The following is a 26071-nucleotide window of genomic DNA, read 5'->3' as shown; positions in this document are numbered from 1 at the left end:
TTACCACAAGGTAGACACTCGCTTTTAAGTGTTATACTTGTGAAGGTTTAAGACACACATTACCTACATAACACACTTGTTTAGGCCCATTCTGTCCTAATAAAACATCTTTAAAAAATACTTTATTGCGAAATATAACACATTTACAGTGCACACACACACACATGAAGTATCACAGCTTGATAATTTATCACAAACACTCAAATACTACTACCCAGGTTAGAGAAATAAAACTGCCAGTACCCCAGAAGTTTTCCTTATGTATCCTTCCATTATTGTCTCTCACCATTCACCAAAGGCATGATTCTCCAAACTTTTCTTCATAGCTGGTATCACTGAAGAAGACACACCTAAATATTATTGTATAGTTTTATCTATAAAAGGAATAATTCTGTGTGTATTTTATTTTTGGTGCCGCGGGTTGTTTCGCTCAACACTGTGTTTGTAAGATTCATGCATGTTTTTGCAAACAAATGTAGTTTGTTCATTTTCCTTGAACATTTATTTCATTGTATGATTATGCCATTGTTGATTTATCTATTCCACTAAACAACTGATGGACAAATGGTGAACAGTTCGGCTGTTTACTAGACAAATGATAGACAATTGGCTTGCTGCTAGTTTTTGGCCAATACAAATAATGCTGTTTTGAATATTCTTGTACAAACCTCCTGGGGACCTGGGAATGAATTGCTGTTGAATACTCAAAAACAGAACTAAGTCATAAGGTATGCACATCTTCAATTCTAGTATATATGTCAAACAGCTTCTCAAAGTAGCTGTACCAATTTAAACTTCCACTAGCAGTTTTTGAAAGTTTCTATTACTCCACAGACTCACATTCTTGGTATTGTTAATCTTTTTTTTAATTGTAGCCATTCCAGTACAAAGAGAAGTAGTATCTTGTTTCAATTTTTATTTCATTTCTTTTTACTTTATTTTTATTTCTTTTATGTTTATTTATTTTTGAGAGAGAGACAAAGTACGAGTGGGGGAGGAGCAGAGAAAGAGAGGGAGACACAGAATCTGAGGCAGGTTCCAGGCTCCATGCTGTCAGCACAGAGCCCGATGCGGGGCTCGAACTCACAAACTGTGAGATCATGACCTGAGCCGAAGTCAGACATTTAACTGACTGAGACACCCAGGCGCCCCATCTTTTTTTAATATTTTTTAATGTTTGTTTATTTTTGACAGGAGAAAGAGATGGGGGGGGGGGAAGGAGGGAAGGAGGGAGATAGGGCGAGCAGGGGAGGGGAAGAGAGGGGACAGGGGATCCAAGGCAGGCTCTGTGCTGTGAGCACAGAGCCTGATGCAGTGCCTGAACCCACAAACCATGAGATCATGACCTGAGCTGAAGTCAGATGCTTAACCAACTGAGCCACCCAGGTGCCCCTCACTTATTTCTAAAAAGAATGAGTGCCCTCACGTATGTTATTAGCCATTTTGTTATTCTCTCTCCTGACAATGCCTACTAATGCCCTGTATTTGGAGGAAGAATGGTCTTTTTCTCTGTATCATGTTTAAATGATTTAAACATGATACAAATTTCTTCTCCCATTCTGTGTCTTGCCTGTTAGCTCTCCTAAATGCCCCTTTCAATGAATAGTTCTTAATTTTAATGTAATAATGCATTGACATTCTTTCCCTTTATGATTGTTTCATTGATTTATTTATTTATTTTTAAAAAATATTTTAACATTTATTTTTGAGACAGAGAGAGAGAGACAACATGAACAGGGGAGGGTCAGAGAAAGAGGCAGACACAGAATCCGAAACAGGCTCCAGGCTCTGAGCTGTCAGCACAGAGCCCAATGCAGGGCTCGAACCCACGGACCGCAAGATCATGACCTGAGCTGAAGTCGGACGCTTAACCGACTGAGCCACCCAGGCGCCACTCATTTATTTATTTTTATTTTTCTGATTTCAGGAGAATTTAGTGATTCATCCCTTATATATAACACCCAGTGCTCATCCCAACAAATGCCCTCCTTAGTACCCAGTTAGCCCATTCCTCCACCAACACCCTTCCAGCAACCCTCAGTTTATTCTCTGTATGTAAGAGTCTCTTATGGTTTGCCTCCTTCTCTCTTTTTATCTTATTCTTCCTTTCCTTCCCTTATGTTCATCTATTTTGTTTCCTTTTTCTTTTTTTAATGTTTATTTTTGAGAGAGAGAGGGATACACACAGAATGCAAGCAGGGAAGGGGCAAAGTGAAAGGGAGACGTGGAATCTGAAGCAGGCTCTAGGCTGTCCAACAGAGCCTTATGTGGGGCTTGAACTCATAAACAATGAGATCATGACCTGAGCCAAAGTCGGACGCTTAACCGACTGAGCTACCCAGGTGCCCTTCATCTGTTTTGTTTCTTAAATTCCACATATGATTGAAATCATATGATATCTTTCTCTTACTGATTTATTTAACTTAGCATAATACATTCTAGCTCTATCCACATTGTTGCAAATGGCAAGATTTCATTCTCTTTGATCACTGAGTAATATTCCATTGTATATTTATACCAAATCTTTATCCATTCATCAGTCGATGTACATCTGGGGCTCTTTCCATAATTTGGCTATTGTTGAAAGTGCTGCTATAAACAATGGGGTGCATGTGCCCCTTCAAATCTGTATTTTTGTCTCCTTTGGATAATACCTAGTGGTGCAATTGCTGGGTCACAGGGTAGCTCTATCTAATTTTTTTGAGGAACCTCCATACTGTTTCCTAGAGTGGCAGCACCAGTTTGCATTCCCACTCACAGGGCAAAAAGTTTCCCCTTTCTCTGCATCCTCATCAACATCTGTCGTTTCCTGAGTTGTTCATTTTAGCAACTCTGACACGTGTGAGGTGGCATCTCATTCACTGTGCTTTTGATTTGTATCTCCCTGATGATGAGTGATGTTAAGCAGTTTTTCATGTATGTTAGCCATCTGGATGTCGTCTTTGGAAAAGTGTCTGTTCATGTGTTTTGCCCATTTCTTCATTGGATTGTTTTTTGGCTGCTGAGTTTGATAAGTTCTTTACAGATTTTGTATACTAACCCTTTATTTGATATGTCATTTGCATATATCTTCTCTCATTCCATCAGTTGCCTTTTAGTTTGGTTCACTGTTCCTTCGCTGTGCAGAAGCTTTTTACCTGGTGAGGTCTTAATACTTCATTTTTGCTTTTGTTTCTCTTGTCTCTGGAGACATGTCTAGTAAGAAGTTGCTGCAGCCGAGGTCATAGAGGTTGTTGTCTCTTTTCTCCTGTAGGATTTTGATAGTTTCCTGTCTTACCTTTAGGTCTTTCATCCATTTTGAGTTTATTTTTGTGTATGGAGTAAGAAAGTGGTCCAGGTTCATTCTTCTGCATGTTGCCGTCCAGTTTTCCCAACACCATTTGCTGATAAGACTGTTATTTTTTTCCAGTATTGGATATTCTTTTCTGCTCTGTCAAAGATTAGTTGGCCATACATTTGTGGGTCCATTTCTGGGTTTTCTATTCTGTTTCATTGATTTATGTGTCTGTTTTTATGCCACTTATGATTAGTGCTTTTCAGGTCTATTTAAAAACTCTTTCCCTGAGATAATGTTTGAGACTTGCTTCAAAATAGTCCACTGAGGGGGCATCTGGGTGGCTCACTCGGTTGAGGGTCCAACTTCAACCCAGCTCATGATCCCATGCTTTGTGGGTTCGGGCCCCACTTCAGGCTCTGTGCTGACAGCTCAGAGCCTGGAGCCTGCTTCGGATTCTGTGTCTCCCTCTCTATCTGCCCCTCCCCTGCTTGCACTCTGTCTGTCTCCCAAAAATAAATAAACATAAAAAAAAATCCACTGAGGGTGGGTGGAAGTACAGACAAAAAAGATTGGCCATGTGTTAATTACTGTACCTGAGTCATGAGTATTTGGGGGTTCACTGTATTAGTCTACTTTTATAAGCTTAAAAATTTCAAAAACAAATTAAAAGAAAATAAATGTTATTAAAAAGTCCTGGAACTTTTAAGTGATTATAGCAAGGTTGCAGGATACAAGGTCAATATACAAAAGTCAACTGCTTTCTCATATCAAAGCAATAAACAAGTTTTTTGAATGTGAAATTAAAAACACAATACCATTTATGTTACCACCCCCCAAAGTAAAATACTTACATATAAAACTAACAAAGTATGCATAAGACATATATGAGGAAAACAATAAAATCCTGAGGAAAAAAAAGAAAGAACTAAATAAAAGGAGAGCTATTCTATCTTTGTAGATAGGAAGACTCAACATTGACAAGATGTCAGTTCCTTCCAACTTGGTCTATAGATTATATACAATCCCAATCAAAATGCCAGCAATTTATTTTGTGGATATTGATAAAATGATTCTAAAGTTTATATGGAGAGGCAAAAGACACAGAATAGTCAACACAATATTGAAGGAGAATAATGCTGAAGATATGACACTACATAAATTCAAAACATATTATAAAGCTACAATAATCAGGGAGCCTGGGTGGCTCAGTCAGTTAAGCGACTGACTTCAGCTCAGGTCATGATCTCATGGTTTGTGAGTTCGAACCCCAAATCGGGCTCCCCGCTGTCAGTACAGAGGCTGCTTGGGATCCTCTGTCCCCCTCTCTTTCTGCCCCTCCCCCACTCATGCTCTCTCTCAAAAATAAGCATTAAAAAAACAAAGCTACAGTAATCAAAGCAGTATAGTATTGGTGAAAGAAAACAGACAAACAAACAAACAATGGAACAGAATATAGAGAGCCAGAAATAGACCAACATAGATTTTTGACAAGGGAGCAAAGGCAATACATTGGACCTTAAGGAAGTCTTTTCAACATGGTGCTAGAACAACCAGACATCCACATGCAAAAAAAAAAAAAAAAATCTAGACACACTTTACATTCTTTACAAATATTAACACCAAATGGATCACAGACCTAAGTGTAAACTGTAATACTATAAAACTAGAAGATAATATAAGAGAAAGTCTAGATAACCTTGGGTGTTGCAGGGACTTTTTAGATGCAACACCAAAGGCACAATCCATGAAAGGAATAATTGATAAGCTGGACTTCATTAAAATTAAAACTTTCTGATCTGCAGAAGACATTGTCAAGAGAATGAAAAGACAAGCCACAGACTGGGAGAAAATATTTGCAGAAGACATCTGATAAAGTGCTGTTACTCAAAATATACAAAGAACTCTTAAAACTCAACAATAAGAAACAATACAATTTAAACATGGACCAAGGCCTTAAGAGACACCTCACCAAAGAAGATATACAGATGGCAAACAAGCCAGATGGCAAAGATGCTCCTCATCACAGGTCATGAAGGAAATATAGATTAAAACAAGATGCTACTATACATCTCTTAGAATGGTCCAAATCCAGAACACCGACAACACCAAATGCTGGCAAGGATGTGGAACAACAGGAACTCCCATTCATTGCTGGTAAAAATGCAAAATGGTACAGGCACTTTGGAAAACAGTTTGGCAGTTTCTTTAAAAACTTACCATGCAATCCAGCAATCAATCTTTTTGGTATTTACTCAAAGGAGCTGAAAACATGCCCACATAAAAACCTGTATATGAATGTTTATAGCAACTCTATTCAAAATTGCCCAAAATTCCAAGAGGTCCTTGGATAAACTATGATGGTGAATGGATAAACTATGATAGATTCAGACAAAAGAATATTATTCAGTGCTAAAAAGAAATTAGCTAACAAGTCATGAAAAGACATGAAACAACCTTAAATGCATATTACTAAGTGAAATAAGTCAATGCGAAAAGGCTACATCCTGTATGATTACAGCTATATGACATTCTGGAAAAGGCAAAACTAGAGTGACAGTAAAAGGATCAGTAGTTGTCAGGGGCTAAGTGGAATGAAAGATTAAAAAGCAGAGCACACAGGATTTTTAGAGCAGTGAAACTACTCTATATGACCCTGTAATAGTGGATACAGGTCATTATTCATTTGTCCAAATCCAAAGAATATACTACACCAAGAGAGAATCCTAATGTAAACTACAGACTTTAGGTGACAATGATGTGTCTATGTAAGTTTACCAATTGTAACATATGTGTCACTGTAGTGGAGGATATGGATAACGGGGGAGGGTATGTGTGGGGGTAGGAGGTATAGGGGAAATCTGTACCTTCTGCTAATTTTGCTGTAAACCTAAACCTTCTCTAAAACACATAATCTATTAAAACATTTAAAAAACACTATTGAGGAAAAAAGTTTAAAAAGGAAAGAGTCCTTCCTTTTCTGAGCCCATGAAGATACTCTTCTAAATTACATTTATAAGCTTTATTGTTTTACCTTTCACATTTAGATCTATAATCTAAACCCTGGAATTGATTTACAGGCATGAAGTAAGTAAGGAACAGAGTTGTATTTTTTCCATATGGATTTCCAAATGTCTCAGATCTAATTGAAACAAGATCATCTTTTCCTCAAGGCCTACAGTACTACTTTTCAAATAAAATCTCCATATATGAATAGCTCCGTTTCTGGGCTCTCTGTTTCATTTGTCCATATTTCCATCTTACTGGTAATACCATATTGTCTTTTTTTTTTTTTTAATTTCAAATTTTAGTTAGTTAACATACAGTGCAATATTGGTTTCAGGAGTAGAATTCAGTGATTCATCACTTACATACAATACCCAGTGCTTGGGGGAACCTTCCGACTTCAGCTGAGGTCATGATCTCACAGTTCTTAAGGTTCAAGCCTGTGCTGGGCTCTATACTGACAGCTCAAAGCCTGTAGCCTGCTTAGGATTCTGTGTCTCCCTCTCTCTCTGACCCATCCTACTTGCACACTCTCTCTCTCTCTCTCTCAAAAATAAACAAACATTTTAAAAAACAGACAAATTCCTAGAAACTCACACACTACCAAAATTGAAACAAGAAGAAAGAGAAAAGTTGAACAGACCTAAGACCAGCAAAGAAATTGAATCAGTAATTAAAAATCTCCCAACAAACAAGAATCCTGGGCCGGATGGCTTCCCAAGGGAATTCTACCAGACATTTAAAGAAGAGTTAATACCTATTCTTCTCAAACTGTTCCAAAAAACTAGAAATGTAAGGAAAACTTCCAAATGCATTCCATGAGGCCAGTGTTACCTTGATTCCAAAACCAGACAAAGACCCCACTAAAAAGGAGAATTACAGGCCAATATTCCCTGATAAACCGTATGTAAAAATTCTCAACAAGATACTAACAAATCAAATTCAACAGTACATTAAAAGAATTATTCACCATGATCAAGTGGGATTTATTCCTGGGCTGCAGGGCTGGTTCAATATCCACAAATCAATCAACATGATACACCACATAAATTTAAAAAATGGGTAAGAATCGTATGATCCTGTCAAAAGATGCAGTAAAAACATGTGGCAAAATACAGCATCCATTCTTGATAAAAACTCTCAACAAAGTAGGGATATATGGGACATAACTCAACATCATAAAGGCCATATAAGAAAGGCCCACAGCTAATATCATCCTCAATGGAGACAAACTAAGGGCCTTTCCCTACAGTGAGGAACAAGATAAGGATGCCCACTCTCACCATTACTATTTAACAGTACTAAAGTCTTAGCCTCAACAATCAGACAACAAAAAGAAATAAAGGGCATACAAATTGGCAAGGAAGAAATCAAACTTTCACTATTTGCAGATGACATGATACTCTATGTAGAAAACCCAAAAGACTCCACCAAAAAATTGTTACAACTAATACATGAACCCAGCAAAGTTGCAGGATATAAAATCAACATGCAGGTATCTGTTGCATTTCTAAACACAAATAATGAAGGAGCAGAAAAAAGAAATCAAGGAATTAATCCCATTTACAACTGCACACACAAAAAATAAGATACCTAGGAATAAACCTAACTAAAGAGGTAAAAGATCTGTACTCTGAAAACCATACTGTCTTAATTACTGTAGCTTTACAGTAAGTCTTAATTGGATTCAGTGAGTTCTCTGACCTTGCTGTTAAGAATCCTTCAGCTATTCTTGGCCCTTTGTATTATCATATAAATTTCAGAATCACTTTGTCAAGCTGCATAAAAAATAATGTTGGGGGAGGGGCATCTGGCTGGTTCAGTTGGAAGAGCATGCAACTCTTGATCTTGGGGTTGTGAGTTCAAGCTCCACACTGGATATAGAGATTAAGAAAAAAAGTAAACTCAATAAAAATAATGTTGGGGCCTTTATAAGGATTGCATTAAATCTATGAATCCATTTTGAAGGACAGTTATCTTCAAAATATTGAGGCTTCCAATCCATAAATATGGTATACCCTTCTATTTAAGTGTTCTTCCATTTCTTCCAATGATGCTTTATCATTTTTTAAAAATGTTTATTTTAGAGAGACAGAGAAACAGAATGCAAGCAGGGGAGGGACAGAGGGAGAGGGAAACACAGAATCCAAAGCAGGCTCCAGGCTCTGAGCTGTCAGCACAGAACCTGGCGCAGAGCTCAAACCCACAAACCGTGAGATCATGACCTGAGCCAAAGTCGGACACTTAACTGACTGAACCACCCAGGTGCCCCAATGCTTTATCATTTTTTAATAGTGTTCTTATACATCCTTTATTAAATTTATTTCCATGTTATACTTTTGGTACAAGTGTAATCGCATCTGTTTTTAAATTTCACTTTCTAATGATTTATTGCTGGTATAAACAGGTATGATCGATTTTTGTGGGATGATTTTATACCCAGCAACACTGTTCAAATCACTAATTCTAGTAGTTTAAGCTCTTGTGGGCTTTCTACATAGGGTATCTACAAAAAACATAGAGCAATCATCAACATAATGGTGAATATTAAGACCTTTTCCTTTGAGACCAGAAAACAAAACAAAAATGCTTGCTTTGTTACTTTTTTTCCTTCCAACCTCACAGAGAAATAATTGACAAATATGATTATATATAAAGTATACAACGTGATGAGCTGATATACATGTGTACTGTTGGAATAGTGACCAAGATCAAAACAATTAACACATTCATCACCTCACATAGTTAACTCTTCTGCTTCATTACTTCTAGACAACTGGAGGTCTAATAACTACAACAAAGCAGGAAAAAGGGACAAATATCATAAATACTGGAATCCCATTATTCATGGATCATTTTATTTAGTTTCTTCTACATTTTGGAGGGGATTTAATTTTCTGTTCTTTTCCTAACTTCCTTAGAACCTAGCTCACTGATTTGTAGCCTATCTTCCTTTCTGATATATACATTTAAAGCTAAAAAAAATTAAAATTCCCTCTAAGCATGATTTTAGCTGCATGTTACAGGTTTTTGTATACAAATTTCTATTATTGCTCTGTTTAAAGCATTTTCTAATTTCATTTTGATTTCTGTTTTTGATCCAACTGTTATTTAGGAGTATATTTCTTAATACTCAAATATTTGAAGATTTTCTAACTAACTTTTGGATGACTAGCTTAAATGCACTGTAGTAAAAAAACAAGCTATATGATTTTCTCTAAAAATTGTGGCAATTTGCTTTATGGCCAGTAGAATTTTTGAAAATGTTCTAAATGCACTTATAAAATAATAAACATATATATACACTAAGCTGTTGGATACAATTTGTTCTAATTATGATAATTATGTCACATGTGCTAGTTATATCAAATATTTTATATCCTTATTAATCCCTCACCTGTTTTATCATTTACTAAGAAATCTGTGTTAAAATATCCTACTATAATTGTGTATTTCTCCTTTTAATTCTGTCAATTTTTTTAAAATCTATTAGAATTATTTTTTCTGTTAAATCAAATGCTTTATCATTATGAAGTGTCCCTCCTTTATCTCTAATCAGGCTTTTTTGCTTTAAAGTCTACATTGGCTGAATATTAATACATAAACATTCAGAACAGTTTTCTTTTGTTAGTCTCTAATTCTTTTTTTTTATTCTGGTAAAAAAAAAAAGGCATAGCATAAAACTTACATGTTCTTTCTTAACCATTTCTTCTTAACCATTTCTTAGTGTATACAGTTCAGTAGTGTTAAGTATATTCACATTATTGTACAACTAATCTCTAGAACTTTTTCACCTTACAAAACTAAAACCCTATATCTATTAAATAACAACTCCCCATGTCCCTTAATTCCCCATAAGCCCAACTCCTAATAACTACCATTCTACTGTTCCTGTGACTTTGACTATTGACGATACCTTCTATAAGTGGAATCATGTAATATTTACATTTTTATGACTAGCTTATTTCACTTAGCATAATGTCCTTTTAAAGTTTATTTTGAAAGAGAGAGAGAGAGTGAATGGGGGAGAGACAGAGAGGGAGAAAGAGAATCCCAAGCAGGCTCTCAACACTGAGGCAGATTCAGGGCTCGATCTCCCAACCATGAGATCATGACCTGAGTCAAAATCAGGAATTGGCTGCTTAACTGACTAAGCCACCCAGACACTCCATGTTTTTAAGGTTCATCCATATTGCAGTATGTAGTGACTATTTTAATTTAATAGCTTCCCTGGAGATTATAACATCAATTTTTGACTTGCAAAATTCTAACACTAATTGGCAGTTTTACCCTCTTCTTTGAAAAAGCAAGGGAGCTTATGCACCTCCCAATTTATAGGCCATGGCTACTATGCATGCTAATTCTCTATGTATTTTTAAATCCTAATAAAAAATTCTTTGTCTTTTATACATCAATCTTCAGACTTGAGCATGTATTTGTGGTCTGCATTGCTATTCATGCCTTCTTGCATCTCCAACTTTCCAATTGGTCTTCTATCTCAGAGTACCTTTAAATTTTTTTCAGTGGGGTGAGGACTTTTGGTTTTGTTTGTTTTGTTGCTTTTTAAAACTGTTTATTTCCACTTTATTCTAGAAGGATATTTTCACTGTATATGAGGTGTGTAGAGTTGCAGACTGGCAGTTATTTTTATTCAGATCTTTAAAGATATCATCCCACTCTCCTGACTTCTTTCTGTTGAGAAGTTAGCTCTAGGTCTGACTGTGATCCTTTCAAAATTGCATAGTTTTTTTCTAGCTGCTTTTAAGATTCTCTGTCTTTGCTCCCTCAAAATTTTATTATGATGTTCCTAGGTGGATTTATTATATTTATTCTGCTAGTGATTTCTAGCACTTCTTGAATCTGTAGCTTGATGGTTTTCATGAATTTTGGAACGTTATCAACAATATCTCCTCAAATGCTCTACATTATTCTCTTTCTTCTGGGGTTCCCATTACACGTATGGCATACCTATCCCTGTAGCCTCTATGTTTTTTACTTCCTCTTCTGTATTTCCTAATCTTTTGAATTTCCATATCATTTAGTTTCTTCTAACTTATCCTGCAATTAATTCACTGACTCTTCTCAGATACTATCAATCTGTTTTTAAAACCATACATTGAGTTCTTAGTTTCAATTACTACATTTCCCAGCTCTAAAATATGCATTACAAAATAGTTTTCCAGTTGGCTGCTGAACTTCTCCAAGTTGTCTTTATTTCCTTGAACATTTTAAGAATTTTTTTTTAAGAACAGTTATTTTGTTTATTTTAGAAAGAGAGAGTGAGCACAAGTGGGGGAGAGGGAAGGAGGGAGGGAGAGGGAGAGGGAGAGGGAGAGAGAATATCTTAAGCAGGCTCCACACTAGTGTGTAGCCCAACACAGGGCTCTATCTCACCACCCTGGGATCATCACTTGAGCCAAAATCAAGGTCAGATGCTCAACCAACTGGGCCACCCAGGCTCCCCAAGAATAGTTATTTTAAATCTGGTAACTACAATATTTGGATCTCCTGTGAATTTGTTCTATTGTCTAATGTTTCTTATTCCGTATTTATTGTTTCATCCTCTTATGTTCTATTTTTTTTGTGTGTGTACTAAATAATCTATTTAAAAACCTGATAGTGAAAATAATCTGTGAGGATTTCCAGAGAGGATCTGTTTGCTTTGTACCAAGGTACCCAGTTACCTCAAACCAATTTCAGGTACTGAAATAATTTGAAACAAAGTTGCAATTCCTACAAAGGTGAGTCTATTTCCACTCATTTTTACTACTAGGACTCAGTCTCTTGGGGTCCTATGCCAGAGCAAAGGGTGGGGGGTCACAAGTCCCTGCTTACAATCCAGAAGGCCCTTAACATCAATCACTGTCCTCTTGGCTCCAGGAGTTTGTCACCATTGGCTTCTCAACTGCTCTATCCTCTTTGCATCACCCAGGTAATTGCCTGTTACTCTCCCTTCAAAATGTTTATCTTCCCTGTCTTTGGTCTAATGGATTCTTGCATGCACCAAACCAACTCTCTTGGACTAATTTTGAAAATGATACATTAGAAAAACTTGGGAAGATTTTTTTTTTTGTAGGAAGCATATAAATGAGAAGTGTAAGAAAAAACTTAAATTGATTCTAAGAATAACCTATTTTTTTAATTGCCGAGGGTAGAAAGACAAACCACATTTACTTACTTCTTTCCCACCTTATTATTAGATATTTTAGATATATTAGATATTTTACTCCTAAAAGGAAGGGAAAAAGAAATACATGGCCAATTATTTCCAGATACCTTTTGTAGAACAGTCAGCTAGAGCCTAAAATAAAATGTCCTCTTTATTGAATTTCTAAAAAGAGATGACATTTAAAAAGTATATTAAGAGTGAGTAAATGACTTTCAACAAAAAGAACTGTGTTGGGGCGCCTGGGTGGCTCAGTCAGTTAGGCATTCACCTTTGGCTCAGGTCATGATCTCACAGTTCGTGAGCTCGAGCCCTGTGTCAGACTCAGTGCTGAAAGCCTGGAGCCTACTTCAGATTCTGTCTCTCCCTCTCTCTCTCTGCTCCTCCCCTGCTTGTATTCTCTCTCTCTCTCTCAAAAATAAACATTAAAGAAAAAAAGTTTAAAAAATAATAATAAATTAAAAAAAAAAAAAAAAAAGAACTGTGGTTGAACCCAATGAACTAAAAGACCCAAAGACGTGCTTCGGTTCTGTATTAGTTTCCCATGGCTGCTATAACAAATTACCACAAACTTGGTGGCTCAAACAATGGAAATTTACTCTTTCATAGTTCTGAAGCCCACAAGTCCAAAATCAGTTTCACTGGACTGAAATCAAAGTAACGGTAAGGCCACACTCCTCTGAAGGCTCTAGAGAAGAATCTGTTCCTTGCCTTTTCCAACTGCTGGTGGGTATATAGGCATTCCTTGGCTTATGGCCATATCACTCCAATCTCTACCCTCATAGTTATAATGCCTTCTCTTCTATCTGAAATCTCCTTCTGTCTCCCTCTTATAAGGATACTTGTGATTGCATTTAGGCCTTGCTTGGATGATCCAGGATAAGCTCTCCATCTGAAGATCTTTTTTTTTTTTTTTAATTTTTTTTTTTTTCAACGTTTATTTATTTTTGGGACAGAGAGAGACAGAGCATGAACGGGGGAGGGGCAGAGAGAGAGGGAGACACAGAATCGGAAACAGGCTCCAGGCTCTGAGCCATCAGCCCAGAGCCTGACGCGGGGCTCGAACTCCGGGACCGCGAGATCGTGACCTGGCTGAAGTCGGACGCTTAACCGACTGTGCCACCCAGGCGCCCCCATCTGAAGATCTTTAATCACATCTGCCAAGTCTTGGCCATCCATACAGGTAACACCCACAGCATTTAGGATATGGGTATCTTGGGAACGGGGGAAGAAGAATTATTCAGCCTATCGTAGGTTCCTAGCTCTGTAGTTAATTAACATTATAAATTACTTCCAGATATGAAATATATACGTCATGGGAATGAAAGGTATAGCACAGAGAATATAGACAATAGTATTGTTAACAGTGTTGCAGGGTGACAGATGGTAGCTACACCTGTGGTGAGCACAGAGCTGTATAATTTCAAATCACCATGTTATACACCTAAAACTAACATAATAATGAGTGTCAACTATAAATCAATAAAAAATTTGTAATTAAAAATTTTAAGGGGGCGCCTGGGTGGCGCAGTCGGTTAAGCGTCCGACTTCAGCCAGGTCACGATCTCGCGGTCCGTGAGTTCGAGCCCCGCGTCGGGCTCTGGGCTGATGGCTCAGAGCCTGGAGCCTGTTTCCGATACTGTGTCTCCCTCTCTCTCTGCCCCTCCCCCGTTCATGCTCTGTATCTCTCTGTCCCAAAAATAAATAAACGCTGAAAAAAAAAAACAAAATTTTAAAAATTTTAAGAAATAATTTATTTAAAAAAGAAAAAAATCTGAAATATTTTTAAAATTTTAACAAAATTTGTTTCTAGATAGTCTACAGTGTACCAAGGTACTGAGCCAGGTGTCAGAAAGACAAACAAGAATAAAACCCAGTTATTATCCCAACAGGCTCAGAGTCTAACAGAAGACAGGCATACAGTGAATGTTTATAGGTATAGCAGATGAAGTGGGAGGCAGAAAGAATAAAGAAGTCAGTTCCAATAGTTATTATGACTTCAGGGGCACCTGGGTGGCTCAGTTGGTTGAGGGTCGGACTTCGGCTCAGGTCCTGATCTCATGGTTCGTGAGTTCAACCCCCTCATCGGATTAGCTGCTGTCAGTGCAGAGCCCACTTAGAATCCTGTCTCTCTCTCTCAGAAATATGGTTTTAATTTAAAAAAAATAAAAATAAAAATTCTATGACTTTATAGTTTGTAGTACTCACATTGACAGCACATATACTAAGACTGGAATGTTACAGAGAAGATTAGTGTGGCCTCCACACAAGTAAGACATGCAAATCCATGAAGTGGTCCATAAAAAAAAAAAAATGTTAAAAATAAATAATAAAAATTTAAAGATAAAAAATAAAAGCAGTTTTTACCTCTTCTCTTTTTTTCTCTTTTTTGAGTTTATTTATTTTGAGAGAGAAAGCGCACGCAGAAGGGCAGAGAGAGAGGGAGAGAATCCCAAGAAGGGTCCACACTGTGACAGCACAGAGCCTCATGTGGGGCTTGAGCCCAAAAACTGTGAGATCATGACCTGAGCTAAAACCAAGAGTCAGTCGCTTAAATGACTGAGCCACGCAGGTGCCCCTGTAGATCTTCTCTTGAAAAGGAAGTCCTCACATCCATTAGGGAAGCTATTTAAAAAGCAAACAGAACACAACATGTGTTGGAGAAGATGCAGGTAAACCAGAACCCTTGTGCACCGCTGATGGGAATGTAAAATGGTACATCTGCTACAGAAAACAAAATGGCAGTTCCTCCCCAAATCACAGAATTACTGTAAATCCAGCAATTCCCTTCTGGCTATATACGCAAAAGAAGTGAGATCAGGGATTTCAAAAGATATCTGTACACCCAAGTTCACAGCAGCATTATTTACAATAGTCAGAAAGTGGAAACAACCTAAGTGCCCATCTACAGATAAGCAAACAAAATATAATACATACATACAATGGAATATTATTCAGCTTTAAAAAGGAAGGAAATTCTGACATGTTACAACATGGATTAACTCTGACATTATCCTTAGTGAAATAAGCCAGTCATAAAAGGACAAATACTATGTGATTCCATTTGTATGAGTTATCAAGAGTAGTCAAATTCAGAGACAGAAAGCAGAAAGTAGGACGGTGGTTTCCAGGGACTAGGATAAGGAGAGTAGGGAGTTATTGTTTAATGGATACAGGGTTTCAGTTTTGTGAAATGAAAAACAGCTGGGGAGGGAAGAGGAAAGAGAGAGACATTTAGGCAGTTCTGTATAAAACAAAAAGTAGTAAAGCGGGGCACCTAGGTGGCTCAGTTGGTTAAGTGTTTGACTTCGGCCCAGGTCATGATCTCATGATTTGTGGGTTCAAGCCCTGCATCAGGCTCTGTCCTGACCACTTAGAGCCTGGAGCCTGCTTCGGAGTCTGTGCCTCTGTCTCTCTCTCTCTGCCCCTCCCCTGTTCACGTGTGTGTACGTGCTCTCTCTCTCTCTCTCTCAAAAATAAACAAACCTTAAAAAAACTTTTTGTAAGTAGTGAAGCAATTAAGCAATATTATAGTACTGGGATAGAGAAATTAATTGTTCATGCATGATCAACTATGAAATTCAAGTCAGCTATTTTAATGTTTCAGAGGTTTAACTATCAAATGTGAAGGTGTTTTGTACCTGAATAGTTTTACAAGTGGGAAAAGAGGAAGAGAGAGAAGCAAAGTGTGAAATGAAGTCAACAAAAAAAGTACAATACTTGTGAATCTGCTCTTATCACTGTAACTTGATAAATACAGTCACACATGGACAGGCAAACGTGATTTTTAGGTCTAGAAAAATATTAGCAAATGTGATTGTTTAAAAGAGTCTAATGTACCATCCCCAGAGATAGTGATTCAAAAAAAAATTCTTTTAATTTCCAGAATGATTCTGAGATACACTCAAGTTATTATAATCATTCTGTCTTATCCTTCTTTAGTCTCTGAAAGCTATTTAGAGAGAAAATTAGGATCATAAGTAATCTGTGGGATTCAGAACTAAACCTACTCCCAACCTTGGATTACCCCAGAGTTGGCTTTCTTTTATCTAGTGCTGGATTCAGACATCAGTCAGATGTAAAGGTAAAAACTATGCTTATTTATCTCACTATAACTTCATATTATGAACCTAACAGGTTCTCAAATATTTGCTATGGGTTCTACCCAAAAGTTCTTTTATTTAGCTCATGATTTTCAACATTTGGTTGCCCAACAAAAAGTTCAAGTAATCCAAGGGTAAGGCCCACAAGAGATTTTTGGCAGAAGCATTTTTTACCTAATTAACTAGTAGGCCACATGAACTAGTAGGCCACTTAGGGTCTAAAGACCTGTCCACTGTTGCCACTATTTAATTCAGAGCTATTCAAACCATCAGGGATAAAGAACTAGTTGTTGTTTTTATTTTGTTAATCTCTAATCTTTGAGGACCAATGCTTTTATAAAACAATAAAACTGCGCTTGAGAGTGGTGTGAAGAGATTGGCAAGTCCTCTCCTGAAAACACAAGTATTAAACTGAACAGGACTGTCAACAACAACCATTTCAGGGCCCTAGAATTCAACCAAAGGCACACGACAAATTGAGAAATTGCTAGAGCCTTAAGTAAGAACAATGAAGTCTGTATGCTTCTTGCCTAGGACTGATCCCATTCACCTATCTCCAGCTTTGTGGAGAACAACAGCTTTACCAGGGCAGGGCTGGCCATAAAAATCTGCAGTTTTATTGCCAAAGAAGGCTAACTAGAGAGGAAGGCAAAACTCCACAGCTCTGTCAAGCTCAAGTAGAGAACTCAGCTGGAAATGAATAAAAATAACTCATTGCTTTGTTAGCCTGAAGCTGGAGTCTTGGTTGAGTGAGTGGTAAATAAGTACGATAGTTAACAGGGAAATCCTGGAAAAAAACACAGAAAAGCTAGATTAGCTCTTTACACATTCCTAGCTAAATGAGAAACTACGCACATGCACAGGGAAACCCAGGAGGCCAGTGGAAAGTAAAAGTGAAAACAAACTTAAGAACTGCCTGAACTTGGAACATCCTCCTCAACCTATATGGTTCAGTCAGCAGAGGATCAGAGCTTATGCATTTGAGATGTTTAGCAAAACCTCATTCCAAATCACTGGCTGACCAATAAACACTGCAGATGCAGGGACAACCCCTATATAAATATATAAAATATTTATATATTTTATATATTTAAATATATAAATATATTTTATAAATATATAAAATATATAAATATATTTTAATATATAAAATATATTTATATATATAATTTGTATATATTTATTTAAATATAAAAAATAAAAATTAGAATTAAAAAAATGTGCAGATACATTTGTGACTGTACACATGGGACAGGCAGAGAGGTAGATGCCTCAATTTATGTCTAAGCTAATTATTTTTAAAATACCCTCAAGAATATAAAGAATCCAGAGTTAATACATTACCTTAACTATCCACTTAAAAAAAAAAAAAGCTAAGGGGCATGTGAGTGGCTCAGTTGGTTGAGCGTCCAGCTTCAGGTCAGATCATGATCTCACAGTTTGTGAGTTCGAGCCTTGCATTGGACTCTGCGCTGATACCTCAGAGCCCAGAGCCTGCTTTGCATTCTCTGTCTCCCTCTCTCTCTGCCCCTCCCCCACTCACGCTGGCTAGCTCTCTCTCAAAAAAAAAAAAAAGTAAATAAACATTAAAAAAAAAAAAAGGCTAAAAGAGGGGCACCTGGGTGGACTCCATTGGTTAAGCGACCAACTTTGGCTCAGGTCATGATCTCACAGTTCGTGAGTTCAAGCCCCACATCAGGTTCTGCTGTCAGCACGGAGCCCACTTCGGACCCTCTGTCCCCCTCTCTCTCTGCCCCTCTCCCACATTCTCTCTTTCTCTCTCTCTCTCTCTCTCTCTCTCTCTCAGAAATAAACATTAAAAAAAAATTTTACTCTTTAAAAGAGATTATTAAGAGAACAGAAAGACAAGACCACAGGCTGGGAGAATATATTCAAAAATCATGTACCTGATAAAGAACTTGTATCCATAATATATAACTCTTACAACACAATAATAGTATGACCAACAACTCAACGAAAAAGTGAGTAATGAATTTGGACAGACATTTCACCAGAAAGATAACACAATAGCTAATAATCACATGAAATGATAGTCAACATCATTAATCACTAAGGAAACCCAAATCAAAACCATAACGAGATACCATTCCACACCCAGTAAAATAGCTATAATAAAAAAGACTGACCATACCAAGTGTTGGCAAGGATATGGTACATCTGAAATCCATATATATTTTTGGTGGGACTGTAAATGGTATGAGCCATTTCGGAAAACAGTTTGGGCACTTTTCTTTGAAAATTACACATTTTTACTCTTAGGTACATCTCCATGAGAAATGTAAACATATGCCTATATAAAGACTTGTGAGCAAAATGTTCAAATTTATAATTATTTATAATAGCTAAAACCAGAAATAATCCAAATGAATAATCAACGGCTGAATGGATAAACAAAATGTGATATAATCTGTGATATTGTAATATAATCGGAAATAAATATTTTTATCTTCATCCCCAGCTCGTGGCTAGAGCTCCTAAAACCTTTGTAATTTCCTAGGCAATAAAGGTGCTAGGACCATCTTTTGTTCTAATATTTGGTCTTTGACTTCAACTCCTGACACAGAACTCCTAATTCCCTTGGAATTTCCTGGGTGATAGAAGTGTCTTTTATTCTGTTTTTATTATATTTTTTTTAAAGAGAATTGTTCTGGGTTTTTTACGTTTTTGTTTTTAATTTTTTATTTTTAGAAGGGGAGAGCACACATGCGAGCAGGGCAGAGGGGCAGAGGGAGAATGAAAGAGAGAATCCCAAGCAGGCTCCACACCTGGCTCAGAGCCCAATGCAGGGCCCAATCCCACGACCCTGGGATCATAACCTGAGCCAAAACCAAGAGTCGGACGCTCAACTGACTGAGCCATCCAGGCGCCCCAGGGACATCTTTTACTTTAATGAAGCAACTTTGGTAGGTTCCTGAATAGCTTCAGTATGGGACTGGTCACCAGAAAGATCAAACCATGATTAGAAGCTTGGAACTTTCAGCCTCACACACTTTACTCCAGGAGCGAAGCAGAGCTAGAGCTAGAGTTAATAATCATGCACAGGTGATAAAGCCTCCATTAAAATCCCTAAAGTATGGTGATTTCAGGAGCTTCTGGGTTGGGGAACACATCCATGTGCCGGGAGAGGGGCACACCCCAACTTCACAGGGACAGAAAAACTCCTGTGTTTGGGAACTTTCCAAGACCCCACCTATGTAGCTCTTCACCTGGCTTTTCATCTGGCTGTTCATCTGTATCTTTTATCATATCCTCTGCCATCTAATAAACCAGTGAATATAAGTGTTTCCTGGATTCTGTGAGCTACTGAACCTGAGGAGTCGTGAAAACTGCTCATTTGCAGCCAGGTTGGACCAAAGTGTCAGTAACGTGCGGACCTTCTTGCCATTGGCATCTGAAGTAAGGGAATCTTGTGGGACTGAGGCCTTAACCTGTGGGATCAAACACTAACTCCTGGTAGGTGGTACCAGAACTTAATCGAATTGTAGGACATCTGCTAGTATCAGAGAATTGGTCAGTGTGGGAAAAACACCGATCATCTGGTTACAAAAGTGTTATGAGTAGCAGACTGTAAAAGAAAAAAGTTTTTCCTTTTCATAACTTTAATATTACTTAGTAGTAAAAAGGAACAAACTACTGATATAGTCAACAACTGATGAAACTCAAAAACACTACACTAGGTAAAAGAAGGTAGACACAAAACTATATTGTATTAATTTGTTTATATGAATGAAATCTATAGAAAAAGTAAAACTCAAGAGACAAAGTAGATCAGTGTTTGCCTGGAACTGGGGTTGGGAGCAAGAACTGATTGTAAGCAGGTAATAAAGAACTTTCTGGGGTTAGAAAAATATTTTACAACAGGATTGTAGTGATAGCTGCAAAGCTGCATAAATTTACTGAAAAATAATCAAATTGCACATTTATAAAAGGTGATTTTTATGGTATTTAAATTATACCTCAATAAAACTGTTTTGATAAGGGCTTGGATGTTGCAGACTGTCAAATCACCATAAGTTTCTAGACACTCTCCATTTCTAAATATTTCTCCAATGCGCAGAGAGATATCAGTCCGTACTCTGAGAAGCACTGATCTAACTGATTTCTGCCAGGATGGCTAAAAGGAACAATCAATAGTTGTAAGTGAAATTGACCTTAATTTAATTTAAGCCATTCCAAGTTTAACTCCACTAAATATTTCATTAAATAAGAAATTTACATGTATCACTGACAAAAGGAAAATGTTTTCATTCCACAATAGACCATGTTTCCATAACTCATTATAAAATGACACTTTGTGGAGCGCCTGGGTGGCTCAGTCGGTTAAGTGTCTGACTCTTGATTTCAGCTCAGGTCATGATCTCACGGTTCATGAGTTTGAGCCCTGTGTCAAGCTCTGCACTGACAGTGCAGAGCTTGCTTGGGATTCTCTCTCTTACGCCCCCTCTGTCCCTCCCCCCACCAAGAACAAATAAACTTTAAAAAATAATAAATAAAATGACTCTTTGTAAATGAGTATCACTAGAAAACAAAAACTACCATATTAGCTCTCTTTTTGATGTTTTAAAAGCTAAGTTTATAGAGTCAGTATAATTATTTGGACTAACAAAGCCCACAACAATAAAATTTTAAATATATAAATGAATACATGAAATAAAATTATATAAATATTTTGTACTTTTTTTATTCAAATAGATTATACATACAGATTTACTTCAGAGAAAGTCCTAACAACAAATAAGCTTTCTTTTGTTTCCAACTAAGTTTTAATTCAGGCTACGTTCAATCAAAATTTGTTAGCACTTAATACCTACGATATGGTCAAAAATCTAAATTCATTTTATAGTAATTAGATAGCAATTACAAAAAAGCAATGAATCTTTCTTCCAGTTCTGGAAAAACACAGACATGAATTAAACAAAGACTCTAGTTTTAACAAGGTCAAAGCAATCTGCTGAAGTTAACTTTTTAAGGAAAAATTAAATGCTAAACTTTTTAGAAGAAATTGTTTTATTTTAAAGTCTAGAGTCCTATTTTTACTATTGTATTTCTCATTTGTCGGAGGAAAACAGATACTCCATGTTTCCAGCATAACTAGGAAGAAAGCAAACTGAATCATGATGATTAAGAAGAAACAAACTTTGATTATAAAAACTTTTCAGTGGATAATCTCATTACGTAAAACAGTTCAGTTTCTTTAGTAATCTAACCATTCCTTAGAACTCAGATTTCCTTTATATAGATTTACTATACAATGAAACTACACAAGCAGCTCTGGTACATTATTTTCTTAGAATTAGGTTTTTGAACTACCAGGTCAAAATTAAGTTTAAAAGCATTTCCTTCACAGGGGTGCCTGGGTGGCTCAGTCAGTCGGTTAAGCATCTGACTTCGGCTTAAGTCACAATCTCACAGTTCGTAGATTCAAGCCCCATGTCAGGCTCTGTGCTGACAACTCAGAGCTGGAACCTACTTCGGATTCTGTGTCTCCCTCTCTCTCTGCCCTTCCCCTGCTCTGTCTCTCAAAAATAAATAAACCCATTAAAATAAATAAAATTAAAAAATAAAAGCATTTCCTTCATATTCAACACATGACACTTGAATCTATAGCTTTGTTTTGAATTAAAGAACATTAAATTTAAAATTGGGGCGCCTGGATGGCTCAGTTGGTTAAGCATCCGACTTCAGCTCAGGTCATGATCTCACAGTTCTTGGGTTCGAGCCCCACATGGGGCTCTGTTCTGACAGCTCGGAGCCTGGAGCCTGTTTCAGATTCTGTGTCTCCCTCTCTCTCTCTGTCCCTCTCCTGTTCATGCTCTGTCTCTGTCTCAAAAATAAAAAATAAACAGTAAAAAAAAATTTTTTTTAATAAATAAATAAATTTAAAATTAAATTGAATGAGGCGGAAAAAAGCCAGGATAGCTACGGTCATTCTTTTAACAAATATATTCCAGTTATGTATAATAAATAGTTCTAGTGCTATTGTTAAATTTGTTCCTTTGCATTTTTCCAGCTCTTCTAAAAAAGTTGAAAAAGTGATTTTATGGAGTCTCTATTGTCTTTCCCCTTCTCATAACTATTCTTGGTATTTCTTGATTCTCTGGATCTTATATTTTACTTTAGACAAGAAGCTAGAGTAATAATCCTGGAAGGAAAGCTAAAGAAGGAATCTAAAACTGGAAGCACTTACTCTTGCTTCATTTCCTGTCTCCAATGAAAGAATCAACTCATCAGATATAGAATATCCTGCAGTAAGTTATCTCCCACCATGCCCCCTAACATGTGTTCATACTCCAGAGAGTGCATTTCCTAGACGCAGTTGGCTTTCTGGCAAATATATCCCAATTTAATATAAAAGTAGAAAAGCAATTGTTATATGAGTTAATTCCCAAACTAGTAACACACAAAACTATACTCTAATATCTACAAATACTTAAAGAGACAACAGATTAAGTTGTGAATGTTGTATACTCTTCCAAAATTAACGGCAGTTAAGACAAGGAGATAAGTTATACCTATCAGTAGTATTGCATTGGGTGAGGGAAAATATGACCATTCAAAACACATTAAGAGAACCTTTTAAAAATATATATACCATTATTTCATAACTATGCTTTTAACAATTTATGCCCACATATAATCTTACCCTTCTGGTTTTGTTTCCTAGACATTGTGATTTCTTTGATCTCAAAAAATATAGATGAAAAATATCCTTTTGCCTTGTCTGGGTTCTGACTGTAGTTCTCTCTGATTTAAAAGTAGGCAATGGAAGTCTGTAGTTGGAGATGATAAATACTAAATCCTGGTTATCTGAAATTCTGCTCACTAGCTGTTGATCTCCTTTCCTTCTCTTCTATCAACTTGTCAGGAAATATCATCGCAGACATTCATGTCTCTTTTTCCAGGGAGGTTCTGGAGGGAAAACACACAAACACATTCACTGTTACAGTAACAGCCATCTGTACAAAATTTCTAACCGATACCACAGAATTTAGTTTGTATTTTTTCTAAAGAAAACTGGCTATTAAAAGTATTCTAGGAGCGCTTAGGTGGCTCAGTTGGTAAAGCATCTGACTCTTGGTTTCAGCTCAGTTCATGATCTCACAGTTCATGAGTTCAAGCCCCGCATTAGGCTCTGTGCTGAAATCGTGGAGCCTGCTTGGGATTCTGTCTCCCTCTCACTTTACCCTTAACCCTGCTCACTTTCTACTCGTTCTCTCAAAAATAAACATTAAAAAAAAAAAAAAGAATAGTACTCTAGAAAGAATGTAGCCATAAAAAGCAATATTTTAGTCTGTGAGAAACTTTAATCTTGGAGAAAGAGACAAACCAAAAAACAGACTCTTAACTATAGAAAACAAACTGATGGTTACCAGAGGGGAGGTGGGCATGGATAGGTGAAATAGGGGATGGGGATTAAGGAGCGCGCTTGTCATGAGCACTGGATGATGTATGGAATTGTTGAATCACTATATTGTACACTTGAAACTAATACAACACTGTATGTTAACTATACTGGAATTAAAGAAAAAGAAACTTTAATCTTAGAATCAGAACATCTCCTTAGTTCAGGAAAAAAAGTTGTCTTACTCTTATCTTTTGTATCTATCTCAAAAGTCTTATCCTCATCTCTGCTTCACAAACTAAAATATTATCTCTTGTCACTCCCTAAGACCTTTCTTATCACCTACTCTTCCTGCCCAAATCAAGGATCTTTTTCTGCCTCTAGGATTTCCTCTATCTAACTTCTCTTCAGGCATCCCAGCTCAAATACAGCTGCAAGAAAACTGGGGAAGGGGGTGGGTGAATGGGGAAAGAACAAAGCAATTTTAATAAAAACTGAAACATCAAAATTTGGATTTTTGCACATAGTGCAAGAAGCTTCTATAAGTTGTGAAGATACAAAATGCTATTTTCTTCTGTATTACTTAACTTTAAAAAATACACGCCTAAGATTTCGGGGTAAAGAAAGCATGATGAGGATCCAAGAACTCTTACACCTAGACACATGATAGGAAAAACATTTTACATAATGCAACCCAAGAAGGAAATGAGAGCAACCCTCTGTGAAATACTCTCCAATGTGGAAGGAGGAAAAGGAAGGAATAAGTAGACAGCTGTGGTAAAGTTTTAAAAAATCCACCAAAAGTAAGAGCCTCTGTGGACACAGAGAACAGGTTAGTGGTTACCTGCGGCAGAGGGGGTGGGAAAATGTGTGAAGGGGTCAAGAGGTACAAATTTCTAGTTAAAAGATGAATAAGTCACAGGGAAGTAACATACAGCAAGATGACTAGTTCATACCATATTCCATATTTGAAAGTAGCTAGAAGAGTGGATCTTGAAAGTTCTTATCACAAGAAGAAAATTTTCGTACAGTGACAGATATTAACTGGACTAATTGTGGTGATCAATTTGCAATATATACAAGTACTGCGTTATTAGACTGTACACCTACAACTAGTATGTCATGTCACTTACATCCCAAGAGTAAGATTCACTACAAACCACTATAGGACTTGAGGAAAGATAGGGGGAACCTCAGGAGCTTACTATCTTTCAGAGAATTGAGTCAAATTGGGAGAATCAGTCAAAGCCTGTGAAAGTACGTGGAATTTACCACTGGATAGAGTGGGCCTGAGAGAAAACATTTTATGAGATTTTAGAAGAAAGAACAGAATTTAGATCTACTGCAAAGGATTAAACTCTTCAATGGCAAGCTCTTCTTTACCCTCATGTCCTCAGCCTAAAGAAAAGAGGATGAAAGCAAAAGTCAACAACTAACTGTAGCTGATGAGCAGGGTTTGGTGGGGATAGGTACCAAATAAGGTGGGAAACATATCAAAGATATTTTCATCCGTACTCTGTAATTACAAACGAAAATTGTGAACACAGCTGTCCACATAAAACATAAAGAAGATAAAAAAAAAAAACATAGTAACTATAAAATCTATAACAAAAGAGATAACAAGAGAGAGGAAATTACCATGCAGCAGAGGAAGAAACAAATCAGGGAAACAATATAACCCCCAAAACCAAAAGTGGATTCTCCCTTGAATACTAAGTTGAATACTTCAAGAAATGGGATTCAATAAAATAAGAGCTAGAAAATAAATGATAAAAATAGAATGAGGGGTCTGGATGGCTCAGTCGGTTAAGTGTCTGACTTCGGCTCAGGTCATGATTTCACCGTTCATGGGTTCGAGCCCCACGTCAGGCTCTGTGCTGACGGGTCAGTCTGGAGCCTGCTTTGGATTCTGTGTCTCGCTGTCTCTCTGCCCCTCCCCTGCTCATGCTCTGTCTCTCAAAAATAAATAAACATTGAAAAAAAATTTTTAAAAAAAAGAATGAAAGAAAGTAGATTGCAAAACTAAAGAAAAACTAAAAATCAAAACAACACCATTATAGATCCAATAAGAAGTCAGAAACAGCAAGAAACAGAATAGTACAGATGAAAATCGGGGCGCCTGGCTGGTTTAGTCACAAGAACATGTGACTCCTGATCTC

At 36.9% G+C, this 26071-nt stretch overlaps 1 protein-coding gene and 1 non-coding gene across 7 annotated transcripts in view; one reads left to right on the top strand and one right to left on the bottom strand.

Moving 5' to 3' along the window:
• SPATS2 (spermatogenesis associated serine rich 2) overlaps positions 1 to 26071 on the bottom strand; it is a 150622-nt gene that overhangs the window by 53883 nt on the left and 70668 nt on the right. For 4 of the 6 annotated variants that reach the window (XM_047866659.1, XM_047866662.1, XM_047866661.1 and 1 more), the window contains one exon: positions 23214 to 23479. The exons of 1 other annotated variant lie outside the window; for it this stretch is intronic. In XM_047866659.1, the coding sequence (XP_047722615.1) occupies positions 23214 to 23238 (25 nt within the window). In that variant the 5' untranslated portion in view covers positions 23239 to 23479. Of the gene's footprint in view, positions 1 to 243; positions 305 to 23213; positions 23480 to 26071 lie in introns of those variants that run through there. One more of the 6 variants, XM_047866657.1, reaches the window with a different exon arrangement.
• Positions 14647 to 14753, top strand: LOC125171420 (U6 spliceosomal RNA). The gene has a single exon (XR_007154329.1). It is a non-coding gene; the product is annotated as a U6 spliceosomal RNA (small nuclear RNA).

This window comes from Prionailurus viverrinus, chromosome B4 (assembly GCF_022837055.1).
Source record: "Prionailurus viverrinus isolate Anna chromosome B4, UM_Priviv_1.0, whole genome shotgun sequence".
Classification (NCBI taxonomy): Eukaryota; Metazoa; Chordata; class Mammalia; order Carnivora; family Felidae; genus Prionailurus; species Prionailurus viverrinus.
This window is presented reverse-complemented; position numbering and strand designations above follow the sequence as displayed.